The sequence below is a fragment of the Bombus bifarius genome, unplaced genomic scaffold, assembly GCF_011952205.1.
Source record: "Bombus bifarius isolate JDL3187 unplaced genomic scaffold, Bbif_JDL3187 scf7180000007970, whole genome shotgun sequence".
In the NCBI taxonomy this organism is placed as follows: domain Eukaryota; kingdom Metazoa; phylum Arthropoda; class Insecta; order Hymenoptera; family Apidae; genus Bombus; species Bombus bifarius.
Genome location: NW_022884356.1, coordinates 4,204,440 through 4,223,703, shown reverse-complemented (window position 1 = coordinate 4,223,703; position 19,264 = coordinate 4,204,440). Strand labels below are relative to the sequence as shown.

General features: G+C 31.2%; 6 protein-coding genes and 1 long non-coding RNA gene across 9 annotated transcripts; 5 read left to right on the top strand and 2 right to left on the bottom strand.

Annotated features, from left to right (window-relative positions):
* Positions 1-1,240: 1,240 nt before the first annotated feature.
* Positions 1,241-7,175, top strand: LOC117210792 (neural/ectodermal development factor IMP-L2). Of its 2 annotated transcripts, none has more exons than XM_033454134.1 (7): positions 1,241-1,363; positions 4,637-4,837; positions 5,101-5,162; positions 5,231-5,315; positions 5,413-5,602; positions 6,012-6,325; positions 6,446-7,175. In XM_033454134.1, the coding sequence occupies exons 1-7, from the start codon at positions 1,361-1,363 to the stop codon at positions 6,476-6,478; spliced, it is 888 nt and encodes a 295-aa protein (XP_033310025.1). In that variant the 5' UTR covers positions 1,241-1,360; the 3' UTR covers positions 6,479-7,175. The 2 variants fall into 2 exon arrangements, with proteins under 2 accessions (XP_033310025.1, XP_033310033.1); XM_033454142.1 differs by lacking the exon at positions 1,241-1,363 and adding an exon at positions 2,153-2,304.
* Positions 7,176-7,270: 95 nt separating this feature from the next.
* On the top strand, positions 7,271-8,448 carry LOC117210804 (ribulose-phosphate 3-epimerase). The gene is made up of 4 exons (XM_033454156.1): positions 7,271-7,626; positions 7,741-7,848; positions 7,929-8,150; positions 8,228-8,448. The coding sequence occupies exons 1-4, from the start codon at positions 7,390-7,392 to the stop codon at positions 8,342-8,344; spliced, it is 684 nt and encodes a 227-aa protein (XP_033310047.1). The 5' UTR covers positions 7,271-7,389; the 3' UTR covers positions 8,345-8,448.
* Positions 8,374-9,764, bottom strand: LOC117210766 (putative methyltransferase C9orf114 homolog). Its single transcript, XM_033454097.1, has one exon. The coding sequence runs from the start codon at positions 9,644-9,646 to the stop codon at positions 8,510-8,512; it is 1,137 nt and encodes a 378-aa protein (XP_033309988.1). The 5' UTR covers positions 9,647-9,764; the 3' UTR covers positions 8,374-8,509.
* On the top strand, positions 9,749-12,182 carry LOC117210806 (transcription initiation factor TFIID subunit 13). 2 transcript variants are annotated; one of them, XM_033454180.1, is made up of 5 exons: positions 9,749-9,878; positions 10,089-10,326; positions 10,431-10,532; positions 11,726-11,778; positions 11,864-12,182. In XM_033454180.1, exons 1-4 carry the CDS (start codon positions 9,852-9,854, stop codon positions 11,728-11,730), a joined length of 372 nt encoding a protein of 123 aa, XP_033310071.1. In that variant the 5' UTR covers positions 9,749-9,851; the 3' UTR covers positions 11,731-11,778; positions 11,864-12,182. The 2 variants fall into 2 exon arrangements, with proteins under 2 accessions (XP_033310071.1, XP_033310062.1); XM_033454171.1 differs by lacking the exons at positions 11,726-11,778; positions 11,864-12,182 and having other exon boundaries at positions 9,788-9,878; positions 10,431-10,549.
* On the bottom strand, positions 11,295-13,423 carry LOC117210751 (protoporphyrinogen oxidase). Its single transcript, XM_033454064.1, has 2 exons — positions 12,188-13,423; positions 11,295-12,010 (listed from the first exon to the last, which is right to left on the bottom strand). Exons 1-2 carry the CDS (start codon positions 13,316-13,318, stop codon positions 11,678-11,680), a joined length of 1,464 nt encoding a protein of 487 aa, XP_033309955.1. The 5' UTR covers positions 13,319-13,423; the 3' UTR covers positions 11,295-11,677.
* A 572-nt stretch (positions 13,424-13,995) lies between these two features.
* LOC117210778 (inositol polyphosphate 1-phosphatase) lies at positions 13,996-16,650 on the top strand. Its single transcript, XM_033454107.1, has 5 exons — positions 13,996-14,231; positions 14,329-14,574; positions 14,746-15,016; positions 15,412-15,580; positions 15,653-16,650. The coding sequence occupies exons 2-5, from the start codon at positions 14,362-14,364 to the stop codon at positions 16,095-16,097; spliced, it is 1,098 nt and encodes a 365-aa protein (XP_033309998.1). The 5' UTR covers positions 13,996-14,231; positions 14,329-14,361; the 3' UTR covers positions 16,098-16,650.
* A 567-nt stretch (positions 16,651-17,217) lies between these two features.
* On the top strand, positions 17,218-17,967 carry LOC117210819. Its single transcript, XR_004488161.1, has 2 exons — positions 17,218-17,767; positions 17,844-17,967. It is a non-coding gene; the product is annotated as an uncharacterized LOC117210819 (long non-coding RNA).
* Positions 17,968-19,264: the final 1,297 nt, after the last annotated feature.

Sequence of the window (19,264 nt, the reverse complement as noted above, 5' to 3'; positions counted from 1 at the left end):
TAGGATGTATAGAATATAAGAAGTATAAATATAAATACAAATAAATAAATATATATATATATATAACATTTATGATAATTTTTTATTTTTCAGCTTCAAGTAATTTATTCTATATATTTATGTATATTTACATTTTTCCTGCAATATATAATAGATAGATATAACATATTAAGAAGCAAACGAAATTCTACTAAATGTACACTTATGTAAACAAAGATTGTATACATATTTCTATACATATTTGTGTACATATTTAAATTTTTCGTAATAGCTTAATCTCAAAAATTTTCAATTCCAATCTTCTTTTAAATTGTTTAAATTACGTACTAAATTACATGTGTATATAAACATGATATAACACCACGCCATAAGAAATGTTTTAACTAACCCCCCTCCTATTCATCAGATGCCGACATGCTATCTGTTCGAAGAATTCGGTTTACGAAGAACCGAAGGATACAAAGTGATACATTTTTACCATTAGGTTTCATATAGGTAAATATATATAACACATAAAAATAAAATCACTGGTTACATACTGAAATCATATAATCTTGTAAAATTAAAAATAAATTTATAAACTTATAAATGGGAAAATAAATGAGAAAACAAAGATTTTCGAAGCTAATTATTAACAAAAACAAACACATTAAATAAAAATTAACTTATTCTTTTATGTAAATAAGTAAATCCATTAGCAAAAGTTCAGAAGTCGCTTAACGACTTGGAAAAGAAGCAGATGATTTAGAGCTTACAATCCATCGCTAATAAGTCATTGGCGTGGACAATTCAATAAGATCAATTCGTTTTACGATATTCTATCAATTAATCAGAGACCCATACAATTATTCGTCATAGCTCATTCACAGTAGTTCACGTGTTTTAACATTAACTCTACATCCCGACAAATTGAAGGGTACCCGTACAAAAGTTTCGATAGTCTTTCGTACCGTTTGGATCCGACCGAGAAGAAGCTAGTTGGGGGTAATTATGAACGCCTCGTTCTTGGTACGATCAGTTTCAATAAAAGTAATTATCGCAGTGGCTGTTTCGAAGTAAAAATCGATGATGAGCATAGATGAGGGTGGAAGTAAATTGTACGACTATTACCTACGCGTGCACAAACGAGACGCGCGGGTAATGAATTCAATTGTTTGACATGTTGGTACCCTCCCTACTCTTCGCTGTCTCGTCCAATCAGGTATAAGCGAGGGCGTCCATTGCCATATTCGAAATATATAAATGTGTCAATATCTGTTCGACTACGCTCAGTCAGTATTTTTATTCGTCGCTGCCAAACTGTCGATTAAATAGTAAACCTTGAATCGTTTTCGAACTTCAAGAGAAAGTTAACGAAATAATGGTAAGTTTGACTTTTCTAACGTGGATCCTCGATTGGTTAGTTTTATAGCCACCTTTTTACCCTCTTTTACGCTGTTTCGCGCCGTTACACGAGTGATAGACTACTATAAAAGTAGAAATTATCGACTAGTTTCTTGGACCGTCAGTGAACCGTAGTTAACGTTAACACTTTTTGTCAGATTATAATAATTGATCTTCACCAGTTCCTTTGTACGTTGCTTATTCTTTTGAAAAGGAAAGAGAAATTCTTTGGTGAAATCTGATAATCATTTAGGCTTATTCTTTCATTTCTTTCGATTTTTCGTTTAAGAACATGACTTGAATGAACACGATATACCTTGAAGAGAGGACAAAAGAATGCAACAGAGTGAAAGGGAATTCTCTTTGCCTTCTGTTTCTTCTTTTTTTACTTTTTGGACAAGAATATAATATATTTTTACAAACATATAGAAAAAGAAAAAAGAAAAACGAAATGAACTAGAAGAAAAGAATTTCTTTCTTTTTCATTTGATTTTATTTTATTTTCTTTTTTTCTAAGTATGTAACATACTCTTATGCATATAATTAAAAAAAAAAAAGAAAAAAAGAAACAGACAGGAACAAAATAGGAGAAAAGGACGAAAGTTTTTATTCATTTCGTGATTGGTGTTTCACACTGCATATTTCCTTATCGCAGTTTACGGGCTAGCTAATATCATATCTAGATTACGATACGTTAAAGGGCTCCGCGGAAAGAGGGCGCGAGATAGGGAAGATGCGAAGATTGTATAAGAAGTTGCATCATTCGGTTCGAAACCTCCTCCCGTGATGTGCGCTCCTAGAAAGCATCTCCGGCGCGAGTATCTTTATAAAAAGTTCTATCTCATAGCAGTACCAGATTCGATATTCCTACGGACTTTATCTACCTGTGACAATTATCCGTCGTGATTCATAAGTTCCAAGGTAAGAAAAAGGAAAGAAATTTTTTAAACAGAATACACATATATATATCGATTTGAAAATTTCCGAGTTTAAACCACGTGTAAATAGATTCTATGTGAAAAAGTGAGAAGTACGAGATACATGTAGATAAACTTTATATAAATAGGACAGATAACTGTAATTCTTATAGAAAGGAAGATTTCTGATTAAAATATAGATTTTACAGTTTATATTTCTCAGTCCCTTGAAAGTAGATAACACATGGAGAACTGAATTCTATTTTTAGTTACATATATCTTAATAAGCAAATTTTCGAACAATTTTCCCAATTTTTAATAGAACAGTCTATTTTATCCTTTTTTCCGCATCAAATTATTTGACACTTTTCGATTAATTTCATCATGACGTTCTCGAGGAAATTTAAAGATGTCTAAATACTGGCTGATGATAACATCATCTACCTGTGGTCATATCAGTTTTTGATTACACTTCAACAACGTTACCTATATATATATATCGTAATTTTCGACCGCAGAATTACACTAACGCAAAGTAACTAATTGCTTTCATCATACAATCGAGTCTGAACTAAATATAAATTCAACTTACAATTTTCGATTATTATCAACCTTTTTCACAATTTCAAATTACTTTAACATACATTTAACATGTTTCAAAAACATAAAACATTGAAATGTTCAATTATTCATATTTTAAGATATATTCTTTTCTTTGCTTCAACATAATCACGTTTAATTAACGCGTATTCATTAAATATTTCGAACAACATTGTTTATATAATATTCGTAACATTTTCTGCCTAAGTAACTAATTATTGTCTAGATAAGTTAAATAGTCCTTCCCATAACCGGTTAAATATAATGTATATGGATCTGGTGCCCATTGAAACATCGAAGAAATTAAGTACCGATCCTCATTACGAAACTATAAAACCGTCGTAAACCTCGGAAGTTTTAGCCACTTTTAACTGTTCTCGGGACACGCTGCATGCAAGTGTTTCCAGTAAAAGAAGAAGGAGAAAAAATAAAATAAAAAAGAGAGACACACACGCTCACGCACACACCACGTCGCACCGTATCGTCTCCAGATTCTCCCTTATTTTTTTGCACCGCATGTGTGTTCATTAACGCTCGCGCGAATTCATTTCCAAACATCTTGTCTTGTTAACAGCCGAGTTACTTAATCTTCTTTAAACGGTACGCGTGACCTTCCTTCTTCCTCTCACAAAGACTCTCTGACTGAGTGACTGAGAGGAAGAAAAAGGGGAGAAACGCGGGACGAGAACACCAAAGATAAAATGATGCGGTAGCATCTAAATTTTGTTCGTGAACTTCGTGAGAACAACGTTCCGCCGAGGGAACGCCTGAAAGTCACGGTAAACGACGCGGCCAGCACGTACACGCCTCTAAAATCCTAACCGAACGTGTCGAAGTGGAGGAACCGTGAGAGATACAGATTTAAGTCGAAGCGAGAGATGTCATTCGGAAACCGTGCATTCCTCGTGCGACACGTTGTCAGTCTACCGTCAGAAGGATACGCGGCCAAGGTATCGAGCGTCTTGTCTTGTCTATATCACGATAATAAAATACGGTAGATAAGGAAATCTCTTTAATTTGGTGATTTCGATGCTCACATTAACAAGCAGGCCATGCGACTGATCCGAGCGAACGGTTCCTCCGGCTGTATCATAAATTTTATGTTAGTTTCAACACGAGATTGTTTCAAAATTGTCGCCACGTGATCCATCATTATCTGTAGATCGTAATTTCGTCCACTATTAGAGATATCTATTCGTACGACTACAATAGCAAGGACATCGAATGAGTTGAGAAAGAACGTTATGGAAGAGAAAGTGTGTTAAAACGATGAAGGATTAATCATAATATCATTAACTCGTTTTCAGCGAAATTATTAAACGAAACTAGCTAGTATTAATACGGTGCTATAAAGAGGAAAGCAGGAAAAAAGAAAGAATGGAATGTGTATTCTGGTTGTTATCGGAGATATTTAATTATCGTCGCGTCCTCAAGAGTTTAATTTCATTGTTGCCAATTGTGTTTATTCGTATCCTCGAAGGAAGGTCGAATGAATCGATATTATAAATCGCGCACCTAACCCGGCAATTAAATCCGCATTGTTATATTCAATCGGTCCAATTTCTGCGAAAGGAGCATGACGTTAGTGTTCATTCTGATTCAATCATTGCACAATGTCCTTTCACATTCATCAAATTAGTTTCTTTCATGTAACATCGTTAGCCGGTAACATTGCCGATCGTAATTGCCAATGATATATCGACTTTGCCTTTCACGGCCTCATTTTATGCTTTCAGATGCGATCTTGTTCAATACTGATTAATCTCGTTTGCGTTATCACCGTATCGTATACGGTTTCGGGACACCCTTTTTCATTCCTGCCGCGGCATGCCGTTGAACGAGCTGCCGAACGTAGAAGCATAAACAGGCAAATGATAGAGCACAATTCCAATTTCCTAACACCATTGTCGGAATATGGGACACGAACTGAATCGAAGGTAACGTAAACATAATTCATTAATTAAATAAACTTTCATGAATTTAGGAAATGGGCCAAACCTAGGCAAAAAAAAAAATTTGCAATAAGTACGATCACTGGACGCTGAATGTAATGAATATAAGATGGCATTTAAATCATTGTTCTCTAAAAATTTAACTTTGAAAATATATTTGCGAAAAATGGGACTTTTTGTCCTAGGGATTAGGAAAATCTCAGTACAAATAAATTCCAAAAGATAACATTCAACGTTTCGATTTTCAGCCTGTAGAGCCATGGACTAAAATCACACAGAATCCAGTAAACGGCATCGAAACCATTGTGGGGTAAATATCACACATCGAAGAGAATAGATGCGTAAACCGATAATACTGTATTTCTTCTGTTATTACAGAAGCAAAGTGGAATTGGAATGCAAAGCTAGCGGCAGTCCTCCACCAGAAATTCTCTGGTTTACAGGAAGCGGTAGTAACGAACAAGTAAGTAGTTCAAGTAGTCGATCAAACACGATTCTTATATCATACGATCAAGAGGAAAGAAGAGAATATTAATTTCCGATATTGTCCTTTGTGATAGCTGATCGAATATGTGAAAACCAGTACGCATTCTTTGTACGATCCATCCGAAGAGTGGAAAGGAGTGGCCAGAATTAATTCGAAACTCGTGATAGAATGCGTTACTCCGGATGATGCTGGATTGATCTACTGTGCGTCGGTTTCTGCGAGAGAGGTGAAGATCTCCACTCCTACGGTGCTGCTGGTTAACAGTAAGTGGAATACAATTAACAATTAACTGTCAATCATCTGGAACTACATTAACATGAAGCTTTGACCAACTGTCACGCAAGCCTCTTATCTTTCATAATACATTCGTATATTTCACTAATGAGTGATTCATGAAACTCTTCGCTCTTTCTCTTCACTCTTTCCCATGCATTATTTCGCCAATTGAATTCGACATCAGATAGTTTATCATTTTTTATATGATTATAATAATAAAACTATTTGATTTTCGTCAAGTACCAACATCGATTTACTCGCATCAACTAATTTTCCAGATTTCTAATTATAAATTGTGATTCTTTCATAAGGAGACTCAGCTGTAACATTCCAACACTGACGAAATCTCGAACAGTTCGAGACATAAAAATTTCTCATTCAACGATTTCTTTACAGACGAAGGTGGTGCCAGTAACTGCAGTTCTGAAAGCGACCCAGTAATTACTCTTTACTCGCCTACTCTGGTAGCCACTATTGGAGCAACAGTTGTGTTGCCTTGCAGAGCAAGTGGAAAACCAACACCACAAATCACTTGGGTGGATAACTACAACATACCTCTAACTCTGTCAACTAACTTGCGACACAGAGTATTGGACAACGGTGACCTAATAATAGAAGAACTTTTATGGGAAGACATGGGTGGCTACACTTGCCAAGCCAAGTCTAAAAATCGTCAACAAGTCATCAGCACGTTCCTCTATCCTTTGCGTGTAAGTTTCTATAATTTTACCTAAATTTGATGATTTAGTATTTGGTTCGATTGATCACATAGAAAAAGTACTCTAAATTTATTTAAAGTAATTTAAATATATTTCGACTTTATTTTTCAGCCCGAAAAGGAAGTGGCTCGAACAGTCAACTAAACAATTATTGAAAAACGAACCCAATCAATCCGATCTCCGGCTATCATTGTATTGTATGACATGCCACAGTCTTCTCGCGCTAAATTTCGGTGTTCGTTAGCGTTCAAATGGTATTGTTTTTTCAGTATAAGCACTATATATAAGATTATACATATTACGGTACTGAAGACATGACAATGCGTTTAAGAATCAACAACGCTACATTTAGTTAATATTAATTAAAATGCAGTCACTATTTTACTTAAAGTTTTATAATAGATTTTAAGGTGCCAAAGAGTTTTTGTATTTGATTATGATAATGACGTTAGCAATTTTAAAGTAGCGATCTTTTTTAAGCTATTGCAATATTTAATTATTGTTTATACTGCGACGACGTTTCGTATTTAAACGAATTATTTATTTATTATATATGTACATTGGAAGTCGAGTCAATAGGCAAGCATAACGAAAGATACTTTGGTTAAAGCGAAGATTAATTGCTAAATTCTAGAAAACTCGATGGAAAGGAAACGATGGCCGATCATTTGACATCGATTCTTATTTCGCTTACTGCATACTTATTAGTATTAATTAGTAATTTTTACTTGTTTTTATTATTTTAGTCACTTATTCGTATGAAATTATCATAATCTATTGTCTATTGTGAACTGCTATATTTTTATGTATAAATAAGTGTATTTCATTTCGTACAATGTTTATAAATTTGTGTTATATTTATTTTTCCCCACCTGACTTTCCTCGATTGAGTTAGATTTTTAAATGTATGTTCAATTCGTTACATTTCTTAACTAATACAACGAATCGGAGAAGAAAAAAATGACCTTGTATGAAAGATCATTAGTCCAGTTGATAATGCTATATTGTTATAACTGAAGACACGTGTCACTTGTTCGTAGCAATCTAATTAAAAAATGGCAAAAAACTTGACTGCAAAGATTGGACCTTCGATTCTAAACGCCGATTTGTCACAACTTTCAGAAGAATCACAAAAATTAATTAATAGTGGTGCTGATTATTTACATTTAGATGTTATGGATGGACACTTTGTACCTAACCTTAGTTTTGGTCACCCATTAGTAAAGTGTCTTCGAAATAAAGTAACAGATGCTTTTTTTGAAACGCATATGATGGTTTCTAATCCCAATCTGGTATATTTTACCTTGCTTTTTCTTTAATTTAAATTTTCAGTTGTATATCATTTCTATTTACATTTTATTTGAAGAAATGTTATCTATAAATTGAACACTTTTCCTTTACCTTAGTGGATAGAGCCAATGGCTGATGCTGGTGTCAACCAATATACATTTCATGTTGAAGCAGTAAACGATGTTCCACTAGTTTGCAGAAAAGTAAGAGAAACAGGAATGAAAGTATGTACCTCATATTTTCAATGAAATTAAACCTGCTTGGTTAAAAATTATACTAAATACGTTATTTCTTTAAATGAAAGGTTGGGGTAGCACTTAAACCACAGACTCCAGTAAATGTAGTCGAGGATTATGTTGAATTAGCAGATATGGTATTAATTATGACTGTAGAACCAGGTTTTGGTGGTCAAAAGTTTATGGAACCAATGATGAAAAAGGTATCATGGCTTAGGAAAAATTATCCTACATTGGATATAGAAGTTGATGGAGGTGTTGGACCAGAAACTATTGGTGCATGTGCAAAGGTATGTATTTAAATTTAGTAGATATATATTTTAACATATATTATAACAAAAAGAACATTATATATATTCTTTTTTAGGCTGGTGCAAACATGATCGTTTCTGGAACAGCTGTCATAGGTTCTTCTGATCAAGCCAAAGTTATCAAAACTCTAAGAGACACAGTAAATTGTGCATTGCAAAATAACTGTAAATAAGAAGGAAAGGAAAGTATCTTTTCTACATATAAGATTGATATGTTGTACTTATATGTTACAAATTTTGCAAATATAAAATTCTGTTTAGAATTTTTTACCAAAATAAGAAGGCAAATTATTATTTTCTATTTTGGTGTCATTACAGTCACTTATATTCACTGATAGTTATATATTTGTAAAACTGTCAAACTGGGGATTTGGCAACAAAGAGACTTTAGGAAATATTTTTGTTCTTAATTCTGCTAAAGTGATTAGAATAGCTTCTTCTGTCCTAATAGTTCTTGATCCTTGTTGAGGACAAGTATTTAAATATTGATCAAACACCAAAGAAGCATCATCCACATTCAAATTAGGGTCACTGTCTACTGCTGCTTCCAATCCACACAATCCTCCAAATATTATTAAAGCATGATGGTATTTGATACTTTTTGATTCCACATCATCAATAGAATTTCCTTTATCTGAAGTACCAATGGTCAAATCATATCCATTCTTATAAGGACATTGAGTTAACACCTCTGTAAGATTATTAGCTAATCTCACAGTATATCCCCAATATATTCCAGTATCTGATCTGGGAACATCAGGTGGAACAATGAAGCCTTTTATTTTTTTCGAATTTGGTTGGTCTTTGGGTATCTTCACTGTAACCCTTAATCCATCCGTTAATACTTTATCCACAGAAACATCATTTAATAATCCCACATTCACATGAGAACCTTTGCCAGGTTTAACTGGCTTATTTGTAACTACTCCTTCTCTATACAAAGATATATCTTGCTGACGTAAGTGGTGTGGAGCATCCAAAGGATTTAATACTCCAGCATACTGCAAATCTTTATGAATTGGAAAGAAATACTTCCTTAAATATTGTGGACATTCAAGATACTGCAATATTCTAGCTAATTGCAAACATCCAACTCGTCTTTCACCTAAGAATTCGTCATTTCTTATTTTCTTCTTTTCACTTTCAGTTATCTCTCCTTTATCGTCAAAAACGACGATTTCGTTTATTTTATAAATACATGCGGCACGTGCTATTTGTCCTGCCAAATATGTTCGTAATTCTGGTGACTGAGCATTATCTAAAATTGAACCAGGAACTGCGATACTCAAAGTCGAAATGTCTTTTTTTTCGAAATGACTTTCAACAAGTTTAGCTACTTCGTTCTGTAATTCTTTTTTAGTTTCTCCTTTCTTAAGCTTTTTTGCTAACCTCTCTTCCTTCCATTTCTTTCGCTGTTCTTTGTGTAAACGATTGGTTTCTTTCCAAGTTTTCGGTGTAGAAATTACTGGTGGCATAATTTTTTAATTTTTTCAAACACTTCCTTTAAACTTTAAGATATTTATCATTTACCACAATTATCTTGCAGAAAATTTCACAGATTAATAAAACCGTTGAACATTTGGTGTGAACGTGACAGGCAGTGTTTTTGTTTGTACATATCTTTTCATTGAGTAAGAGAATTCTCGAACTTTTGTTAAATTCGTACGATTACATCAAATTATGGCCACGGAAGAAAGTTTCGAACAGGTTCTTATGAAATTTGATTTTATAAAATTTTGTCTTATGATAGTTAATTTAATAAAGTGAGATATTTAATATTACTTCTAAGGCAAAATGTCTAACCTTAATTATGTTTATTTCAAACATGTTTAAAATTAGTTTAATAAGTATGTGTCTTTGAAATTAATAAACAAGATTATTCATGAAAATTATATAAAAAAAATTGTGTTTTCACAGTTCGAAGATGAAGAGGCAGAAATTCCGATTGGCGGGACTTTACCCGGTGGTAGGAAACGATTATTTTCGAAAGAATTACGGTGTATGATGTATGGTTTTGGTGATGATCAAAATCCTTATACAGAAAGTGTAGATTTGTTAGAAGATCTTGTTATTGAATTTATTACCGAAATGACACATAGAGCTATGGAAATTGGTCGTACCGGTCGTGTGCAAGTAGAGGATATCGTATTTTTAGGTAGTAATAAGATATGTATATTGATTTCTGCATAATGTTTTATAAATTATTATCTTTCCATAAATTTTAAATTGGCTTGTTAAATTGAAAATTTTCTTTTACAGTTAGGAAAGACCCAAGGAAATATGCAAGAGTTAAAGATCTCCTAACAATGAATGAAGAATTAAAGAAAGCTAGAAAAGCATTCGATGAAGTTAAATATGCAGGTACTGTTAGTCAGTAAATTTAATTTGTCAATATCAAAGCATATAACAAAATACTTTTATTCTGCCTGAATTTATTATTTTATTAGAGAATCATATATATATATTTATATTCATATATTTTTTTTATAAAAAGCTCTTTTGTATAAACAGTTATTTTTATGATTTTGAGAAAGCTCAGATAGAGTTTGAACATAAATGATCTAAGTACTGCATTATAGTAGTTGCACAGTTTTTACAAGAACGGAATGCTACATGCTTGTGTGCTGCATTTTTATGATACTTCATGCTTGCTTATCTACATAATTGGAAGATTATAGTATACTTAAGATTGCTTAAATGTTTTTGTTACATAAAAAAAAATATGCATAAACATATATATTTGGGGGTTTATGTAAGTATTAGGTCATCCAAAAAGTTTCTTTCGCTTTATAAGGAAATAATGGATGCACAACATTTTCTGTTTTGTATTATTGTATCGAATTACGTATGATCCATTTTGTTCTATCAAAATAAAGATCACAACATTTGACAGATTAGGTTTTATGTTTGTATAAAGATGCATCGTTGTAAAAGACATATCTGTAAAGGAAAGACACTTTCCGGACAACCTAATAGTAATACTTAGATCTATTATAAAATACGATAATTATCATATGAGTGCTATTTCTTTTTTTATGTAGTGTTAGTAGTATTGTATATGTAAAATAGAGTATAAAACAAAAATCTATATCTGTACTAAATGTTCTATATTTTATTTCATGCACAATATATATATATTTTACACTTTTATAATAAAAAATATTTTATACCTATGTTTTATTTTAATAGCTATAAAATCTTTTCACAGCTCTAGTATAATAAAATGCTGGTTTGGAATAATTATTTTATGTCCTATTTACTTTTTATACTTTCATTCATTCTTCAATTTTTATATTATGATATCTCTCTTAATTTTTGTATTATTTCTATTTTATTGTGTAAATTGCTCTGTTTATTTTCATTAAGCAGCATGAACAATGCATGTTTTTAGTTCAAGTTAAATTACAGTTTAGTTTTTAAAAAATTATTTTGGCTTAATTTCTTGCATGTATATATATTGTTTCATTCTTAAAACAAAGAAAATTGATTAATTAAATTTCACAAAGCTATATCATACACTGATTGATACTAGAAACAGCTTCTTTTGCTGACAGAATAACATGAGAGACTCCTACACCGTGATATGAAGAGCCACACAATGCTAAAGGTATTTTATGCGTGGAGATGTAATCGTGGATGCGAGTTAAGCGTTGTGCGTGACCTATTATATATTGTGGAATACAATCTTTCAGAATGGAAACATTACATGCCTTGGGATCTTCATTAATGCATAAAAGTTTGTTTGCATATTTAACTGCTACCGTTTTTAAATGTTCTTCAGATGAGCATCTACCAAAGTATTTTTCAAACCATGCCCCACCCATCATTACTGTCAGTACCTGGATTTGAAAACAAAAATTGTATATATTGAATAAGAAATGTTTCTAGTCCATTATATATTTGTGAAAGATTATTTAAAAGTCAAAAATCATTTTATGTCACCGCAAAGTTACTTTACAAAAACTTATTGTAAAAAGCATTAAGCTGGTGTAATAAATATTTATATTTATACATACTGTCATTTTGGAATTTTGAGGAAGGGCACATGAATCAAATATTATACCCAAAATTGGAATTTCTTCTTTTGGTGGAATGAGAACCCCAAAGGCATTTATTGGTAAAACATTTTCAGAAAACTGGAGATTAACTACAGCTATCGTTACTGTAGGTATACTATATAATTCTTTAGATAGTTCTGGGTGTTGCTTTTGAATTAAATTAGCTAAACTTTTAGCAGGTAAACTTGATATGATATGAGAATATTTTTCAACTTTTCCATTTACAATTAATTCTACACAATCTTCGTTAAATATTATTTGTTCACAGTTATGTTTCATTTTTATATTCACTCCACGTTTAGTAATATTTTCAGCCAGTGTTTGAGGCAATTGTTCAAAACCTCCTTCTAGTCCCCATGTACTCCATAATTCTCTTTTAGCTTTCTGTACTAAAAGTGAAGATATGTTATTTGATTTTACTATTTTTTGAGTCTCATTTGTGTTTTCCAATGTAACTTCTTTTTTTTCTTTTTTATTTAATATATCTGAAAATTTTTTCTGTACAAGACCCATAAATACAGAACCATATTTTTGTTCTGTTTCAAATATATTTGTCATAAAAGATTTTGCACTTAATTGATGTATGTCACCACCACAAATTCCACATAATATCGGTGCAACCATCTTTTCAGATACATCTTTGCCAAATCTCCTTTCTACGAAATTATATATGCTTTCGTCATCTTTAAGAACTTTTGCTGCTTTAAAATCATTCCACAGAAGCCTAGCTAAAGAATGATTTAACAGCGTATTTTTTGTTATAATTCCTTTTAGGGAATTAGGTAAACAATGCAATACATTGTCTGCATAAATATATCGGTTTTTAGCAGCAGGATGTTCAGCTTTAATTGGAATGACTTTAGATGATAATTTCAATTCTTCTATTAATTTCAATAAATCATGTGAGTTAGCTCTAATAACTCGTGGACCTGTTTCAAAGATTGTTCCATCAGGTTGTTTTACAGAACGTATCCAACCACCTACACGATTTGAAACTTCTAATATAACTGGTGGAGCCAGTTTTGGATTTTCAAGAGCATAATATGCAGCTGATAAACCTGATATACCACCACCTAGTATAGCTGTCATGTTCAATTACATAAATATTCAAATGTTTAATAAATATTAAATCTATTTTGGATAAAATATGTACACAAATTAATATATTCGTATTATCCTGTTTAAAATAAATTAAATAATACTTATGTTTCTCCTTTTCTGCTATTAAAATGAATTATTCTTTGTTAAATTCTATAGCAATTTTACATTATATGTACTACACTAATTCAGACTTCTTTTCATTAAGTCAATAATTTAAAAAGAAACTTTTAAAAAATCAAATAATTGAGTAATTACAAATGCACTGTCAATGTTATTGTTTCACAAGCTAATTATATTAGTGCATTTCATGCTTAGGAAAGGTTATATACATTGTTTGAATCATTGTATGTCATGTATGCACATGAAATAAAAATTCAATGTGTAAGAGTGACACTTTCTATTTGGAAATAAACACCAATGTAAACAAATTTCTTAATTTTGTATTTTTATTGAATTGTACATTATTGTTTTATATCTATTTCTTTAATTGCTCGAATGATTATAAGCAATAAGATAACCAAATATTTTAGAAATATCGATTTAACATTAGTTAAAAATTTAATCAAATAATATGGTAACAAATTTATCTATCATCATATAATAATTGTCATATAATCATTTTTATTAAACACGTTTAATTATATCTTTAACTATCTTATTTTGATGAGACTGTACTGAGTTGATTAGGATAAAAATGGAAATTTCCGCTTGCGTCATTGAAATTATAATGCATGAATGACTATTTTAATATTCAGATATTCTGAGCTTGAATTGCAAACGCATTTATATTACTTGTTACGTTTTCATGCTACATCTGCTGTATCAATAATCTGCGATTATATAATAGAATTTGCACGGGTTCCCGCCAAACGATTCTTTAACAGATTCGGTGTAAGAAAACGTATGTATTTCATGTTTTGAAAAATATTGTCTATAAATTTTTAATACTTAGTGCTTATTTAAAAATTCAACTTTTTAACAAATCATTAATTTTATAGTTATTAAAATTTGGAAAATCATTAACTGTTGCAATGAAAGACGGAAGCAGATTGTTGTCTATTCTTCTGAAAGCTTCAGAAAAAGCAGCAAATATTGCAAGAGCTTGCAGGCATAATGACGCTCTATTTAAATTACTTGTACAAGAAAAATCAGAGGAAGAAAAGAATCCACGCTTCTTCCAAGATTTCAAAACCTTAGCAGATGTTCTTATTCAAGAAACGATCAAACATGACATAGGATTAGAGGTAAATTGCTAGTATATATTTAGTTCATTGTTTTGTTCATAAACACCCACATATAAACGATGACTGAAAACATATGTATAATTGGTTCAGAACAACTATATCAATATATTATATTAGATATATCTTCCCAAAAAGAAGAATATAAAACAAAGGTTATTTATAGAAAATTAGTTTCCAGAACTGGCTAAAGTAGTGCAAGGAGAGGAAACTAATACATTCAGCAATGCCATGGGTGAATCTATAGTGGTTGAAGTATGTCCGACTGTTGAAGAAACCACTAAACTATTAGCCAAAGTGATGGGTAGTGATATTGCAACTGCTGAATTATTAGCCACTGAAGTTCATAAGGATGTCCAATTCTTAGATATTCCAATGGTAGTAGAACTACCTTTTGATTTTGATATTGATATTTATGATCTTGGTATATGGATAGATCCAATTGGTAAGAAACATAACAGTATAATTTAAATGCTCTAAAATAAAGATTTACTATATATGTAACAGATATAAAATAATATTAATACTGCTATTTTTATTAAAACGATGTCTGGGAAATTTATATGGTAAATATCTTCATTTTCATATAATTTATTCTTTATTGTTTTAAGTACTAGTATTATCCAAAGTAGCTTCAAATTTTGCATATTTTTCTGTATCTACTATATATTTCTCTTTTTATTCTATTTTTTGTTATGTATATTTTCATTCTACTTTATTATAATACATACTAATGGTATTCTGTCATGTTGTATGAGTATGTTAAATCCTCTATTTTTTTTATTTTTTTTTTTAGTTTAATAAAGCATGCCCGAGGGGCAATTCATGGAACTTTTGTAGATTCAACTGCTGATTATATAAATGGGAGTGAAAAGATAGATGAAGTCACTGGCGTACATATGAGTGGTTTACGATGTGTCACTGTCTTGATTGGAGTATTCTTGAAAAGCACAGGCATACCAATTGTGGGAGTAATTAATCAGCCTTTTTATACAAATGTGGATTTACGGTAAATGGATCAAAATTTAATTTATACTTGTACAATATCAATAGTCAATGAGTTTCACACTTCATTTCATAGATGGAAAGGCAATTGCTACTGGGGATTTATGGAAAAAGATGTTGGGACATGTTCTATAGTGAAAGAAACTACCAACAAAAAAATAATTGTCCTGAGTAGAGTTGAGGATGAAAATGTGAAATCTAAACTCTTAGGCGCTGGTTTCACTTTAGTGGAAGCAGCTGGGGCTGGTTATAAAATATTAAGCGTTGCCCTTGGACAAGTCGATGCTTATATTTTATCTAAAGGATCTACATACAAGTGGGATACTTGTGGCCCACAAGCTCTTCTACGTTCTTTACATGGTGGTATTATTGAATTCCAAAGTTTTATAAGTAATCCTGATTCTGACTATATGGATGTAAAATATTTACCGATGTCTACCAATTTGTCAAATAGCAATGGTTTGATAGCGTACCGAAACTTTGAAACTTTGCAAACATTAAAGTCGATTTTATGCAAATAATGGTATTATGTTATGTACTTATTTTATTTATTGAGTGCTAATGGTACGTATTACATATATATATTTGAAAGTACTTTAGAAAGGATTTAATTCATGCTGCATTTATTAAATGCAATTTTATTTATTTAATATTAATTTTATTTTTTTAACTTTTTAATTATTCGGTAACAAATGTTTATTGTATTCGATATATATTTTATTATTAATTTAATTTAATTTAATTTTTAATAGTACTTCTACAAATCAATCATGCCTCTATGGTGTGTATGTAGGCTAACTCTAATAGAAGTTCTGTTTTTGATTTTATGCAAATATATATTTTAGTTTAAATTTAATAAATACAATTTTAAGCAAAAATTTTAGAAATTGGAATTTGCATCGAGTATATGGAATATTTTTAAATCTATCTGATTTTTTTGCATACTAAGTATTTATCGTTTTTAAATATGACTAATGTTGTTATTTAAAATCATAAATGTTAAATTATATAAAATGTTAAAGAATGTTATATAATATCACAACTAAACAATAAAAATGGTTTATGTTTCACTTACGATTTTTTATCCTGCATTCTATTACGTTGTTATATTCCAGCTTTCACATATTTCTTCAAATATAACACTAAGCACTCACGATTAAATATATGTATAACGCACTTAAAAAATTAATTCATAGTACATATTTTATACAACGTATACAATATGACAATATTCATATACTCATTCGCGTTTATCGGAAATTTCAATATTTTAAACGTTTAAACGCATTTTACTTGCTTCGATAGTTTCAGTATATATTTATCCGTAACTAACTTCACACAAATCGGTCAAAATTCGTTATGAATTTTTATAATAGGCACTGTTACGTAATTATTAATAAAAAAATTACGATCTATAGCTTGAATTTTTCAATTTCACGAGTTATTAAAGAAATACGTATTTTTTTCAATTACATTGTGTCTAATGAATCAAAATTTTTTTCAAATTTGCAATTCACACTCGAAGATTTGAAAATTTTCACGCCCTCTGCAATTTGCTACGGCGGATGCAGGAATTATATGTATCTTGTGTTTAGATGCATGACGGTCGTATGCACAGGTCTGGAAACTCCTGTGGGGAGGGTAAGATTTTTAAATTGGCCGCTGTCATAACGTCTCAATGTATTTGTTAGGATTTTGCATTTAACACCATCCTACGCTGAAAACTACTTTTTATGGGTAACTCTTACTTTTCATAATTTTGCACAATTTATTTTGAAGTAAATAGATATACGAAGATTCCCGTTTTTCATTATAATTACGATTATAATATATTCGTTTTAATTATAATTATGCTGTATTGTTGCGATATCAACGTACTACGTTGCGCTTTAAATTAAAACTTCTTTCTGTTAAAAAAAAGCATCGTTCCAAGTCGACTTCTTTTGTTCTTTCGCGGGATTCTTAGGCAAGCCGTCGCAGCCACGCTGCAGTTTACTAACCGAGCGTATATGCATGGATTTACCGACATAATCCAATAATATCGTAGGTTGCAGACACAAGATCGCGCTGCGTAATAAGTCTGGAAATTCTCATGGTACTCCGTATGAAAGCCCAGCGACTGTGGCCGTAATCTGCAACATTGCAGAATGCACAACTGCAGTGGAATAGCCTACAATTATAGAAAATCAAGGTAATCTTTTCAGTTATCCACAAATGCTTCAAAATAGCTTCAGTCTTCATGGTAGAATGCGCGGCGGTCGAATTAGCCGTAGGATTTATCAACACAGCCTTCACCAAATTATATCTGATTTATGCAGATTCGCAGAACATTTTACAGAGTCTAAAAATCTACTCCCTTAAAGCCGCGATAAATCAACACAATTTAAACATGAAAAATATATGTCTCGTCATACACAAGGATTGAAGATAACGAAATATAGAAGGCAGCGGTTGAAAGTACAAATAACCAATTTCTTCCAGTCTCTCGATCAGATTGTTGGCAAGCCTCCAAACGAATGGTAATATGGGTCGACAGAGGAAGAGCAGGCCAAGAAGAACTTGACATTCAGCCTGTTCAGACTTGATCTGATTCAGGATACAGCTTGCAAGTTTTGCAACTGCGAGCACAACTATCAAGATCTGGATCCTGTATTATGGCAATATTCCTAACACTCAAATTACTACACTCCACCAGCAAGCTGCTAAAGAGTTCAAGAATTAAAGAACTGAAGATCATTGACAACTTAATAAACAAGCCATCTCTTAAGAAACAACATAAAGGAACAGAGGTACAAATGAAAGAATGATTAGAAGTTAAGAGACTGAAATTATATACATAACTTTTGTTTTTTTTTCTCAAATATCTCTTTTCTTTATTTTTATATAGTTTATATATATATGTATATATCCTTTTTCTTATACTACCGGTTGTATATAAGCATATATAAAAATGTACATATAATCATACCTAGAATAAGAACTAATGTTTAAGCAATGTAACAATGTGCAATATTTAAATAAAAATAGCGCATAGATAGTATACAGATTTAAAAGGCTTAAAAAAAATTCTAAGGAAGTAGAAAAGGAAAAACGAAGAAAATGTTTCACATATTTGTAATATGTTAGAAATCTCTTTTTGTTTAACAGTTTTTGTTTACAATATGGTACAACTCTGAATCTAAATTAGTGAACCTTCATCAATGTTATATTGCTATTTACACGAATAGATAGACAAAATATGTTAAATTGTATTTTAGTTTTCGAGTTCTACTTAATATTTTATTCAATTTTTAATATATCACTATTTCATCAATCGAACAAACCTAATTTTTTTGCAAAAGGGACGAAATATTGTAACTAAATAAAACATAAATATATATATGTATAGAACTCTCATCTACCTATATTATTTTTCTTTTACATACTTTGTATAAAAAAGCTTAGAATTATAGGTGGCAACCATCGTGACTTCTTAAGAATTGGGGAGAAAGTATTCGCCAGGTATTGGCCTGAGCAGTTTAATTGGGAAAGCACCCGTCCGGCAAGTGTTCGATCGAATTCGGGTCTAGCAACATGATTGGCCGAATATTTTTTGGTCTACGAATATTAAGTACGAAAAGGACAAAACCTATGATAGTATCTTAATTGAAAATATTCTTCTCTTAAATGCACCCAAACCCACGTTACG

Coding starts and splice junctions, on each gene's coding strand:
- LOC117210792 (XM_033454134.1), top strand. Junction 5,163..5,230: donor GGCATCGAAACCATTGTGGG/GTAAATATCACA, acceptor CTGTTATTACAG/AAGCAAAGTGGAATTGGAAT. Junction 6,326..6,445: donor CGTTCCTCTATCCTTTGCGT/GTAAGTTTCTAT, acceptor TTTATTTTTCAG/CCCGAAAAGGAAGTGGCTCG.
- LOC117210804 (XM_033454156.1), top strand. CDS start 7,390: ATGGCAAAAAACTTGACTGCAAAGATTGGACCTTCGATTCTAAACGCC. Junction 7,627..7,740: donor TGGTTTCTAATCCCAATCTG/GTATATTTTACC, acceptor CCTTTACCTTAG/TGGATAGAGCCAATGGCTGA. Junction 7,849..7,928: donor TAAGAGAAACAGGAATGAAA/GTATGTACCTCA, acceptor TTTAAATGAAAG/GTTGGGGTAGCACTTAAACC.
- LOC117210766 (XM_033454097.1), bottom strand. CDS start 9,646: ATGCCACCAGTAATTTCTACACCGAAAACTTGGAAAGAAACCAATCGT.
- LOC117210806 (XM_033454171.1), top strand. CDS start 9,852: ATGGCCACGGAAGAAAGTTTCGAACAG. Junction 9,879..10,088: donor CGGAAGAAAGTTTCGAACAG/GTTCTTATGAAA, acceptor GTGTTTTCACAG/TTCGAAGATGAAGAGGCAGA. Junction 10,327..10,430: donor AGAGGATATCGTATTTTTAG/GTAGTAATAAGA, acceptor TTTCTTTTACAG/TTAGGAAAGACCCAAGGAAA.
- LOC117210751 (XM_033454064.1), bottom strand. CDS start 13,318: ATGACAGCTATACTAGGTGGTGGTATATCAGGTTTATCAGCTGCATAT. Junction 12,011..12,187: donor CTCAAAATTCCAAAATGACA/GTATGTATAAAT, acceptor TTTCAAATCCAG/GTACTGACAGTAATGATGGG.
- LOC117210778 (XM_033454107.1), top strand. CDS start 14,362: ATGAAAGACGGAAGCAGATTGTTGTCTATTCTTCTGAAAGCTTCAGAA. Junction 14,575..14,745: donor AACATGACATAGGATTAGAG/GTAAATTGCTAG, acceptor ATAGAAAATTAG/TTTCCAGAACTGGCTAAAGT. Junction 15,017..15,411: donor TATATGGATAGATCCAATTG/GTAAGAAACATA, acceptor GAACTTTTGTAG/ATTCAACTGCTGATTATATA.